Source organism: Pipra filicauda, unplaced genomic scaffold (assembly GCF_003945595.2).
Source record: "Pipra filicauda isolate LSUMZ 115617 unplaced genomic scaffold, ASM394559v2 scaffold178_size1475342_pilon, whole genome shotgun sequence".
In the NCBI taxonomy this organism is placed as follows: Eukaryota; Metazoa; Chordata; class Aves; order Passeriformes; family Pipridae; genus Pipra; species Pipra filicauda.
The window spans coordinates 939,502-951,973 of NW_024104285.1; the positions used below are offsets into that span (position 1 = coordinate 939,502).

Sequence of the window (12,472 nt, forward strand, 5' to 3'; positions counted from 1 at the left end):
AACAAGCTGTTTGATATTATGTTCTTTTTTTTTTTTCTCCTTTCACTTGATGTAAGAATACCTTAGCATATTATGTCACATTAATCTTATATATGTAAATACTTTCAAGTCAGAACATGTAGTGTGAGCATATTTTATCAGTTATTATCACTAAGATTTTTACATATATGAAAGAAAAAAGCAGCTCTGTGTTTATCAAAATTTAAAGTAATTTTTCTCAAGAATTACTTGAATTTGTGGGGATTCCTCTGTTTCTATATCAGAAAGCATTTAACTGTGCATTGATTAAAAAATTTTTTATTATTTTGTAAATCTGGCAAATTTGTTTAAGTGCGTAGGCAATGATGTGCAAGATAAAACAGAAGGATAACGCAGTATCTGATGGTAACTTAAATGTAATAAAATCAGTTTTACAATGGTCTTCACTAGCATATTCTCATAGACAGGCATTTTCTTAGGCATTTCAAAATGCTGCTGTTCTTACAGAGAGCTTTAGGATAAATCCACATAATTCCTGTGCATGACATTTTGAAAAGACCAGAGCTGTGAATATCACACCTGATTGCTTTTAAGTCAAAAGCTTTCATGTGCAGGAAATAATGTTTCAATTAAAAAAAAAGAGAGAAAAGAAGGTCATTTGACATTACTACGTTGCATTCAAAATCGTGTACAGGAAAATTAAAGCAATTTCAATAGGCTGCTGACTTGGAGCTCAATAGACTTAGGCATTTGCATTACTTGTTCAAAAGGTTGATAGGCCACCATTTTAGTATCAAATTACTGCATCAACTCTCAGAACAATCAGTCTCTTGATTTTTTTTTTTTTTTATTAAATTTTGTTACTGCTGTTTGCTGAACACCTGGATTTATCTTCCGTTGTTCCCACTTCAGCTTTGTCATCATGTGGTGTCTGAAATCTGTAATTCTCTCTACTGTAATTTCAACTGTGAAAATACTGTGTAAGATTGAAAATACAAACAGCAGGTGGAAAGAATTTCTACACATTACTATGGTGACTTGGCTTTTTTCTTTTCCATGTGAACTGTCTTTGATATACAATTAAAGTATATATATATATATGCACTTGTAAGATTAGTGAGCATTTTAATTTTTAATGCTGCGTACACTCTGACATTTCCCTGGGGATTCAGAGGAAATCCTTTCTCCTTGCATAAAACTAACAAGATGCATTTACCCTAAAATTGCCCTTGAAATAGATACTTTTTCTAGCAATATTTAGAATAATTTCTCCCAAATGACATCTCCTTTACTGTACAGTGCTTGATCGTAGAATCCTGAAATGCAGATTTGGGTTTTGCTTACGGTTGGGTTTCTTTACAGAACCATCAAGAAAAAGCATTTGCCATGTGAAGATTCACCATGTAGGGACGGATTTGCTGGCTGTATAAAAAGCATTGTTCTTCTATGGATGACCTCCTTGCACAGAATGATAGTTTTATCCTTCTCTACATCATTATGTTTGCTGTACAAAAATCCTGCTGTGCTACATCATAATAACATGTAATCTTCTTGCTCAGTTTAGCTGAGATTTAAGGAGCCGCTGTTCATGGAAGCAGTTTTCTAAAGTCTGATCTATAATTTACCAGAATCAACCAGGCAAAAGAGCAAGAGGCTTTATAAGAGGGATACAGCCCTTAAAACTCTTAAATGAAGATTAGTTTAAAGTTTTACAATCCGGTACAGAACCATCTGGCAAATCTCATGTCAGGCTTTGTTAAACCTCTGAGCTTTCCTAGTATGCTGTAGTTGTTCAACCCCCACCCACACCCTGCCTTTATCTTTCATTCCTCTGCCTCCTGCCCTGCACCCTCTTTACTCATAGATATATTGGAACAAAAGAGGGAAATAAGTAAGCCCAGGGCTGATTTTTCTGTAGGAACAGTGTAAGAGCTGTGAGTGCTGAAGGCTGTGGGTGAGCTGCACCTCTGGAAATCATGGCTGGCTGGATATGCATTAGGTGACTTACTGCATCTCTGAAGAGGTACTTGCAAGATAAAAGCTGCCTGTTGGCAGCAGCATTAGAGACTTGCTGGGTCAAATTATGGCTTTTGAGTCAGGTATCACTGAGAGGATGTACAGACACATCACAAGGCATCTTGATACTGTCAGAAACGGAGGTGCAGTTGTTACTGCCAAAGCAGTGTAGAAGTTGTCAGTGGTGATTCCAGACTGCTGTTTTGTGTGGAAAGCTGATTGTTTCCATTACTACTGAATCACATCTTAGGGCTCTAGACAGTGGCTTTCTCATTGATGCTTCCACAAAGGGGGTTTATCTATATGTTTATTTGCATTTTTGTCCTTTACTTCTTGAATACAAAGCAAAAACCTTCCCAAAGGAATCCTTACTTGATTTCAGCTGTCCTATGGCTTTCTTATATGCTTACATATTTATCTAAAGCATGGAAACTCAGAGTAAAATAACTTTTTTCTTAACAATCTGTTAAATAAACTTATCACTGAAATTAACCCTTCTGTTCACCTTTCACATGAAGGCTGTTAGGAGGCTGAAGGAGAGGACTTCAGGAATCCAATTACCTGAAATCAACTTAGAAGCAAGAAGGAGGCATTGTTAATGAAGACATAATCTCCTTCTCAGACTTACAGCATACCTCTGTCTCAGTGTGATAATAAAGACATTCTGCCTGGACAGTAAAATCGTTATACGTGATTTCCTGATTATAATGGGGGACAGAAAAATAATAAAGTCTGCAGTTCCTGTCTAAAAATGTAGCTTTTGGCAGACAGACAGAAGTTGCCCTAAAATAAGCATTTGGAGTCCCAATTGACAATGCAACATAGATAATATATTATTTACTAAATGTCTTTTGCTGTTTGTTTCCTAAATTTCACTTCAAGCCATATAGGTTTTCAGCATGAAAGACAACTAAATAGAACACTTTTTCCTCTTTAAAGTGCAGAAGTAGAACACTTGGAATCAGATAATCTTAATGCTGCTGTAGCAATTTTGTAAGGCACCAGAGGAAAATGCTTTGTATTATCTTGAAATTTCAATCTGCTTTTGCTTCTCACAGCAATCAATAACCATTAGAATTACTGGTGGTAGTATCTGTCTAGATAATTTTAAGGCTTTTCCAGAAATCAAAATAGGTAAACCAAAATTGTCATGTTGTAACCTTCTTTTTTTTTTTTTGTTTTTTCTTTTCTAACCATAGTAAATCCAGATTTCTTTGAAGAAAAACAAAAACTTGTCAATAAAAAAGCAGGAGGGAATGGAGGTGATATCTAGCTGAACAGATCCAATAGTTAGTATTAGAATAAAAACTTTAAGGTCCAGAACAAATTCCCTTTGCAGCATGGAAAATGACAGTCATTGAAAAATTAGTCATATCCATGGGTCAAGTTACTAGAAATTTTTACGATTCCTGCTCTGGAGGCTGGGGCAAAACAATTAAAGGTAACTTAACTTCTCTCCAGCTAAAAAGGAAGGACTTTACAACTATTCTGGAGTATGTGTGTTGTGTTAGAGGGGCTGCTGGCAGCTCAGGAGTTGGGGCTGTAGGAAGTGAGGGGATACAACAGTCCTCCCTCTTCCTCACTCCCTTCCAAACCCACACAGGGGCTGGTAGGGCAGGATCTCAGGCAGGGGGAGCTGGACTAGTACCTCTGGTCAGGGAGAGAATGGAATTCAGTCTAACAGAGGAAACAGGCTGAGAGACTAAACAATGTCTTGTCATGGATCATCCAAAACTGGGCAGGCACCAGGAGCTGAATGGGGCAGGAGCAGGATTCCATCAGAAGGGGTATCTGTGACCAAGCACTTGTCGGATCAGTTTGAACTGTCTCAGGTGCACCAAAGATTTCCCCTCACATTTCAGAGTGAGGACCACTCTGCAGCATCTTAAAGACCAAAATGAAGTCTGGCTTGAAACACTGACTTGCATAACCTTTAAAATCTATTTTGCAGTTTATTTTCTCTGGTAGATTTTGGAAGCCTGGATATTACCTGTCAAGTTGTCATAAGTAATCGTATGTTTGGTAACTTATTTCTTCCAATAAACAACAGAAAATACTCATGATGAATTTCATTTTTCTCTTAAAATATATTTAATAACTACTTTGATTAAATATTAAAGCTTTCTTTTGCTGCTATAATTAGACAGAAAATTCCAAATATCAGCAAAATATTTCGTGCACAGTCTTTTTACTACCTGGCTATTAGTCTGGACTTTATTGATTGCTAACATCATTGAGCAGAGTAATTTCTAGGTGGTCAGATGGAAGACTGATAAGACTTGGCTGTATGATGACTCAGCAAACCAAAATTTCTTTTATATTGAAAATACCTGAAGATTGGACTTTCTGTGGATAGACAGGATTCCCTGGCCTTGGGGGACAGTTGAAATTATTGCATTTCCTGCTGGGCAAAAGGGAACCTTTGCAGCCAGCAAGATCCTGCGTGGTTTCCTGTCTCTTTGCCTTCCTCAGTGCCAGCAGCACAGCAGTGATACAGGGTGGCAGGTAATGATTTACAGCAAAGTGTGTCTCCCTCAGCTCCGACGGGGGGCAGATCTGGGAAGGTGTTGGATGAGTGGCAGGAACTGAATCAGTTGTCCAGATATGCCCTGTGCTCGTGGAAGGGTAGCTGGCTGTAACAAAGTGACAGGTGGTTCATCAGACATGAAAAGGACCTAATTTATTCCAGAAGTCAAGCCTGCCTGCTAGAGAAATTGTAATTGGTGTGCGTACAAGAGCTAAGGGAGCTCTAATGGCACTACTGAAACCATAATGTAATATCCAGGTTGAAATCATTCCATCTTTATCTCATTATGAGCACGATTTTCTTCTATGTGTGAAACTTAAATGCCAAATTGAGGAAGTGGAGGGAACATAAACAAAAGACTGTGGGCACAGTCTATTGTTTCCTCAGAAGGATTGTAGAAGCTGCAGAAGGCTGTAGGAAGATGCTCCAAGCAAAATGGGCAGATAAAGGCTTCCAAAAACTTCCCAGTTTTAGTAAGAGCTTCTTTATCTGTGCTGGAAGAAAGAAGCTCCTGTGAGAATTGTCTCTCTTTATCACATTACTCTTTATAAAAGAGAAAAGAGAACTTGTGGATAAGTGCTGCTTATGTGATCCATTAGCAATGTGTGTGTATCTCAGCGAGGGGTGAGTAAAGAGCTTTATGCTGCAAGTACAACTGCTTGTAGTAGCAGGTAGTTCAGAACAGGTACTCACACTTGGAACCTGCCTCTAGTGAGCAGTCTGAGCAGTGGGTCAGTGTCAGCTGTCCTGGGTGTGCTCACAGCTTGTGTGGAACATGCTTTTCCACCCTGAAAAGTGAGAATGCAAATATACTTCAAGGTTCTCAGTGACAAACTACATCTGGATGGTGCAGGGGCTTTCATTCCTAGAAAGAGCTCTGAAACATAATTGGAAAGTTGGAATGAGAGCTAGAAAGATGTTTCCTATGGGAAGAAAGTCTGTAAGGATTGAAGGCAGTTACTGCTTGGTTTTGTCCTTCCACGTGCTCTGGGGTGCAGGTTGCTGCACTATTTTCACTCTTTCTTTGTCTTGTCCCTACTTTCTGATGCTTGACTTCAAGGTGAGGTGAAAGGGTCTCTTTGGGTGGTGTGTAGGAGGAGCAGTAGGAAATAAATGGTGCTGGTCAGTAGGAAATTCAGCACTGAGTACTTTGAGTCTTCTTTAAGTCATATCTAAGACTTAGAGCATGAGTTCCAGTGTTACTCCAACACTTTAAGAATTGTTTCACCTAAAGGAACTTTTTTATACATTTTGCATACATTTTCTTTATGTATTCATACAATTGATTATTCTTTTTTTCTTTCTGCTGCAATATAGAACTGGACAAATGTATACAAAAACAATGTGAATTTCCAAGAAAAATGATTTCTCAAGAAAGTGTGTGATTTTTAATGTCAGTTCCTGGCAGGTTACCCCATGTGGAATTGTTATGGTATCTTGGCACTACAACTGATATGTTTAATAATTTTCATTATGTGTTTGGGTCCCTTTGATGCTTGATGATTACATTTAAAGCAAGATTATAAGGTAGAAAACATTTGCTTTTGAACACATGAAAAACACAACCTTCCCTTTCCAGATGCATTCATTTTAACTCTGTTTAGCATTCACTAAATCTATGGTTATTTCTTTTTTCTTTTGAAATGCACTTATTGTTCTATTTCAAGAATGAATCGTGTCCCATTGCTACCCCAAAATATAAAATAACAAAAAAATGGTAAAAATGATTGCTTGTAATCTACCATTACAGGCAATCCAACCTGCCAAAACACAATTGCCATTTAATAAGGCGGTTTTTTGAAAGAAGTGCTGTGAATGCTAACTGAAGTTGCCCACAAATTCTGTATTTAAAAAAGTGCTTCATTTTAAGTGGCTGTAGTTTGCTAATGACAGAAATTCCAATGGCATCTCTCTCCCTCTCTTTGTCAGTCCTTGCATGGGCATTCAGATTGCTCTGATGTGAGACCTGGATAAGATGATATTTGTATTACATATTGTCAAAGGCCACGTTCAAAGGGTAGTACATTAGAAATGTTGTATTTCAGGAGAAGGAAAATCCTGGCACTGCTTAAAGAGTGTATTTCAGCAGAGGATTTTTTTTTTTTGGAACGCCACTATTTATGTTTTATGACAGAAAAAAAAATTAGAAAATATGAGACTTGTAATTTTTACAACAATGTGCAAAGTTTCTTCCCTGGGAAATTCATATGGAGAAAATTAGAAGAAACCAGCATCTTATTCAATGTTCACTACCAGTTTTCAAAAATCTTACACATTTATTATTGAAGCAGAACAATTACAGATGGTAATGAGTAATTGCGGGATGTTTTGGTATTATTAAAAAAAGTAAGTATGAAGAGACAGCAAGTCTTCTTTGAAGACTAGTTTAATCTCTTTGATTACATAGACTTTGGGTTTGGGGTGGTCATTCTTGAAATATTCCAAGGTAGTGGAAAGTCAAGGAGACATGAAGTTGGTAACTGTCTTCTGGCTCCAGTTCAGAAGAGCATTAGGGAAAGGCAAGGGCTCTTATCCGAAAACATGGCCCCGCATCCAAGTGATGAACCTATTTCAGTTAGTTACACTGCAGGGTGTCCATTGAACAGAGCACAGCCTGGGGAGGAAATGACAGAGAAACCAGAGTCAAACTCTCTCTGAATTTCTGCTGCAGAACCTTACTCTGTTGGCAAATAATTTCATGTTTTTGCCTGAATTTTTATCTATACACAGAGAGCAAGGTGTGTACCCTTTACCTTGAAAACTAAAGCAAATCTATAAAGTTACTTTTCTGGAAAAAAAAATACTTATAGCCTACTCCAAATGTATGCAGTCATGATATGTTATTGTATGGATTTTGTACCTGTTTTGTTTCCTCAAGAAATATTGATACTGAATGTTGACTGAACACCACGTAACTGACACATGCTTTTCTCTCCTAAAAGCACACAAAAGAAGTGGGAAGGCCACAGACTCCTTTGAAAGAAACAACCTTGGAGCCTTGGACTCAGCCACAGGTAGGCTGGAACAACTTTTCTGATAACTTGTTTTCTGTAATGGTGGTTTCTGTCAGTCTGCATGGAATAATCTGCAAAGGAATCTTGCAACAGGTTGCTCTGTGGTTCTTAGCATCACATGTTGAAGTGGTTTGTTTGGGTGTTTGGCTGCCCAGATTATTGGTAGTGCTCTTTTAGTTGAGCATGAAGGGAGAAATGCCAGCATTATCTTGCCTTCAGCTTGTGTTTCATATATTCTTAAAAATGTTTGCAGAACTTGACAACACAAAACTACTTTAGTAGTGTTATTGGTGCATCAGTAAACTGTGAACATCTGGTGGAGAAATGAAGTGGTAGAAGTTTATTTTGAAATCCTAGAAGTTAGGCTAGTTCTAGAGGCCTGTTTACTTTCAAAGGTTGTGGCAAACATAGCACAGGAATTTAGAAGGAGAAATGAAAAAAGCCCACACCTCTGTTCCAGCTACCTTTGTTCATGCTTGGTGGCATTTTTTTTAAATTAGGGGCAATGCTGACTGTGCAGGCTTTCATGGGACAGTCTGTACAGCCGATTAAAATATAGAAGCTCTTAAATGGTCAATTCTCCACTGTAGTCACAGATAGGTGGTACTTATGTTTGTGCATCTCTGCATGCAGAAAGATGGTTATCTATAAACATGCAAGCCTTGTGTTGTAGGGAAATCCCTCAACTGTTGCCTCTCCAAACCCCAGGATCTTCCCTCCTTCCTAACTAAAAGGCTCCCAGGTGCAGTGTGTGCCCTGGCTGTTCCCAGCATCTGGATGGCCAAACCTCCAAAGCCTCTCTCCAGGCAGCTGCTAATCACAGCAGTTAAGCCTCATCGATCTGTGTCTGCAGTCAATGATGTTTATGTGCAGGACTGCAGGAACTTGCTGTGGTCCACACTTACCAAGAGACAGTAACTCTTCATGTGCAGGAACAAACTGTTGAGGGAAGTGTCTGGTTCCAGCAGTTACTGCAGAGCAGCTGATGGATCACTGTGTGAGGGATAATGGGCTCCTCCTGTTTCCTTGCCTACAGTGCATGCTGCAGAGCAAGTAGGAGATGGAGGTAGGGCTGGACTTTGGGTTGTTGGCATAGAGGAGAGAATTTTGGCTTTCTCCTTGTGAAAGGAGTCATTGAAGCAGCTTGATGCTGTGATTGTCATTTACTGGGGCACTGGTGCATGAACGTGGGTGACAGAGGTGGGCTTGTGCAACCGTGTTTCCTTGGTGGATTGTGCGACTGTTGCCAGCAGCCTTGTCAAAGAAATATCCTGTTACACTGTCCCAGCACTGATGAGAATCGTTGTTCTTCCTGAGCATACAGACCATCACCCTGATATCTGATCACTTTTGAAAGCTGCATTTCCCGCTGCTTTACTTAATGACTACAGAGATTAAAATGCATGAAATGTTTTTGTTGTTCCTATTCATTTTTGAAAAAAAAAAATCTGCTTTTTAAAGAAGTGCATATAAAGAAGCTAACACCAATACGCTTTTTATTTTGTGGAGAGAAGAAATGTAATCAACAAAATCAAAAACTGCTGGAACCATTATTGTAGCAGAAAATTAAATTAGTTGTTAATTCTTTCATGGATGTAATTCTGGCCTCTGCAAATCCCTCCTTAGGTATTTTGTATAAAGTGAGTAAAAATTGATGGCATGGATAAAAGCTTTGTCTATTTTATGAGCAACAGGTAAATGATCCAAATGGTGCTCATAAAGCAAATGGTTCCCAACTCTAAAGGAGGGAAAATGTATTTAAAGGCTGCTAGAATGAACCATGAGCAAAGCCAACTCCTATTTACAAAAAGGTGTTATTTCCATGAAAGTTTTTTGATCCCCCCACACCACACACGAGGGAGAGACTCACTACTTAGGTCTACTTAATAGTAACAATCAAAAATCATTACATTTGCTTGGGCTACTCACAGCTGTTCAGTGCTGAGAGCTGCTGTGGGATGTTTCGCCAACTGAGAGTGAATGGAATAGCCCAGAGCACAGTCTGGGCGTGCAGGGCCAAACAAGCAGTGAAGCAGAAAGAGCCACATCTGGCCCCTAATGCCAGGAGGTGAGAGGCTGGTACCTATTAGCAACAGGGCAATTTCACACAGAGGTTACAGTCTGGGGAAACAAGAAATGGTGCTTCCTGTGCCGAGGGAGGGAAGGATTCCTGTTGCTGACAGTGCCATGGCTCTCACTTGCCTTCTCTGCTCGAGGTCTGATCTTAGAAGCAGCCAGGGAGCTGGGAATTTTGAAACTGAGTTATTCAATTAGACAAAACCCAAAGAACTGTGGTGCTTTGGCAGGCTTGTTTCTGCTTCTGTGGTGGGGTTTTTGTTCTTGGTTTTACGGTTTTGTTTTTTGGGTTTTTGGCTGTGATTTAATAAGTTCCCAGAGCAATATGACATTGACAGTGTGGGAATTCTTTTTTCATGGCCCTGCCTTTTAACTTGTAGTTTTCTGCATCTTTCTCTGTGGACTCAGTGAATGGAAACTGATGTTACTGCCTGGAAAATAAAGTATAAGAGACTGGTTCCGATAAATTTGGGACAAGACCTCGCAGATAAGGAACATGTGTGGGAGTAGTTGCCCAAATAGACTTGTCATTGGTTTACAAGTTTTATTTAAATGCTAAATAGCATGTATTTCTGTGGTTATGTTTTTTGCTGCTTTGCCTGATTAAACATTTAGCTGATAAACCCTATCAAGGCTGTTCAGAGCTACTGCAGTTAAGATTATGTATTTATAGGCTGTGTATTTATGGTCAGTTATAACAGGACAATTTCAAATCAAAGTGATCTGTGATTCTACAAATTTTTGAAGTCACTGATGTTGTCTTAAAATCTGAAGTTTGTATGGTAATGGCATGAAATAATATTGATAACCCTGATTCTGTATTAGAAGCAAATTAGCAAGCTGGGGTTTGGTCTCTTCTTCCAGGTAACAACTGACAGGATGGGAGGAAATGACCTAAAGGTGCATGAAGGGGGTGTTAGATTAGAGATCAGGAAAACCTCAAAGTGTGGAATAGGCTGCTCAGGGAGATGGTGAAATCACTATCTCCAGAAGCATTCAAAAAATGTGTGGCTGTGGCACCTGGGGACATGCTGAACACAGTGGTGGTGGGTAAATGGTTGGACACAATGATCTTAGAGGTCTTTTCCAACTTTAACCATTCTATGATTCTGTGATTACTAGGAGGCTGCATTTAGAAAGAGAGAATAGGGAGTTACCACAGTAAAAAAGAACAATGCTGAAATTTATACAGCTTAAAAGTGCAGTAGTGGCAACTAGCGAGGTTTGCCAGCATGACAGGTACAGCAAAACTCCCACTCTTCAGTTGCAGAGTATTTCTGATTTAATCTTTTTTTTAGTTGATTCCTACATCACTGTTTATTATATGTTTATCTGAAATACTGCATAGAAGTGGTTCCTAGAGGTGTTAAACAGGATAAAATGTGAGAAGGTGGTGTTAGTGCCCTGGCTTTTTATTTGTCTATTAATTGCAAGAACTCCAAGTGCTTTTAGTCACTGAAGATAATGGCTAAAAAGCTAGGATACAGTTGCATTAATCTTCTTGGCCCAAATGTAGCATAATTACTTTAATGAACACATTAATTTATCCCCTTTCCTGACTCTCTTCCTTCGTCACAGTTCATGTTGTCAGTGGAAACTGAGACAATGATGACCCTCTCCTCAAAGTTCTCTGGGAGGGTTAAATATCCAAGGACTAAGATTTGTCAGGCTCAGGTAGTGCACATTCCTGTGTGTGTTACAATGAGCCACATCTCACACCAACAAAGCTTTATTACCCCCTGGTGTAACGCTGGGGCATCGCCACAGAACTGAGACTGACCAGCAGGAGCAATAAGACACAGACCAAGTGCAACCATTTGTCTCTCAAAAGTAGGAGAGGAAAATAATTTGTTTCCTCTTCTGAATCCATAGTTTTATTTTCTCTTTATTTGTGTGCAGAACACAGACCTTTTTATTATTTATTTTTTTTAGCAGAATTACTTTTTCTGGAAAGGCAAAAACACTCAGACTGAAATCTAATTACAAATGATAGAGAGCAGTATTTTTCTGCTCAATTTTAAAGAATCACTTTATAATCTTGGAACAGTGGATAACAACATCACTAATCCAATATTTTAACAGTAAATACGTTTGATGATGGGAATTGCTACACTAATCTTATATCCCTCCACAGTATAGTTAAGAAATCCACAGGGGGTTTTACTAATCAGTTTTTGTAAAGTAAATCAAGTCATGTAATTCTCGTTCCCTCTAAATGCCCGGCAATGAAGGCAGAGCCATGTGCAGCACTTTTTGTTCTTTTCACTGGTTTTGTCCCCCTAATCTGCAGCCACACTTTTCCCTGAGTATGCAAGAGAATTCTGGAGAGAAAAGTCTCCAAGCATGTCTGACAGAGATGTCTTATTAGGTGAGCTGGCAATTCACCCCATTCCCCTCACCTGCCGTGCTGGGAAGGGATGGAGTGAGTCCACCTCCTGCTCACGGGCAAAGAGCTGCCAATAATAAACATAATCCAACCACACTTGCTGCTGTGCTTCTGATACATATGCTTTAAGGTACTTATTTAGACCCTAATTTTACTGAAAAGTGAGATATATTGCAATATAGCTTGTGTTTTTGTCTTGTTTTAAGAAACAGTCAAAAATATGTTTCTCTTTTTAAATTACAAACAGTGTTTTACATTATGAAGAAATATTAGCAACTGTGGTTAAATATTTGAAGAGAGTCAACTAATAAGAATTATGTGCATATTTTTTCCCTACAGTCCATGGATACTGAATTATTTTTCATGAAGTCCTGGTGTGCTCTGTTTGCTTAGCTCACAGCTTCAGCCTTTAGGACTCAAAATCAGTGAAAGTTAGAATAAAAGTAAAGCTTTATTTCTGATTTGGTGTCTTCA

The 12,472-nt window shown here is 38.8% G+C and overlaps 1 protein-coding gene across 1 annotated transcript in view; it reads left to right on the forward strand.

Moving 5' to 3' along the window:
• The window catches only part of LOC113994803 (protocadherin-11 X-linked-like), a 459,611-nt gene that overhangs the window by 207,380 nt on the left and 239,759 nt on the right, over positions 1 to 12,472 (forward strand). Inside the window, exon 5 of the mRNA XM_027734228.2 lies at positions 7,465 to 7,536. Within this exon, the coding sequence (XP_027590029.1) occupies positions 7,465 to 7,536 (72 nt within the window). The remainder of the gene's footprint in view (positions 1 to 7,464; positions 7,537 to 12,472) is intronic.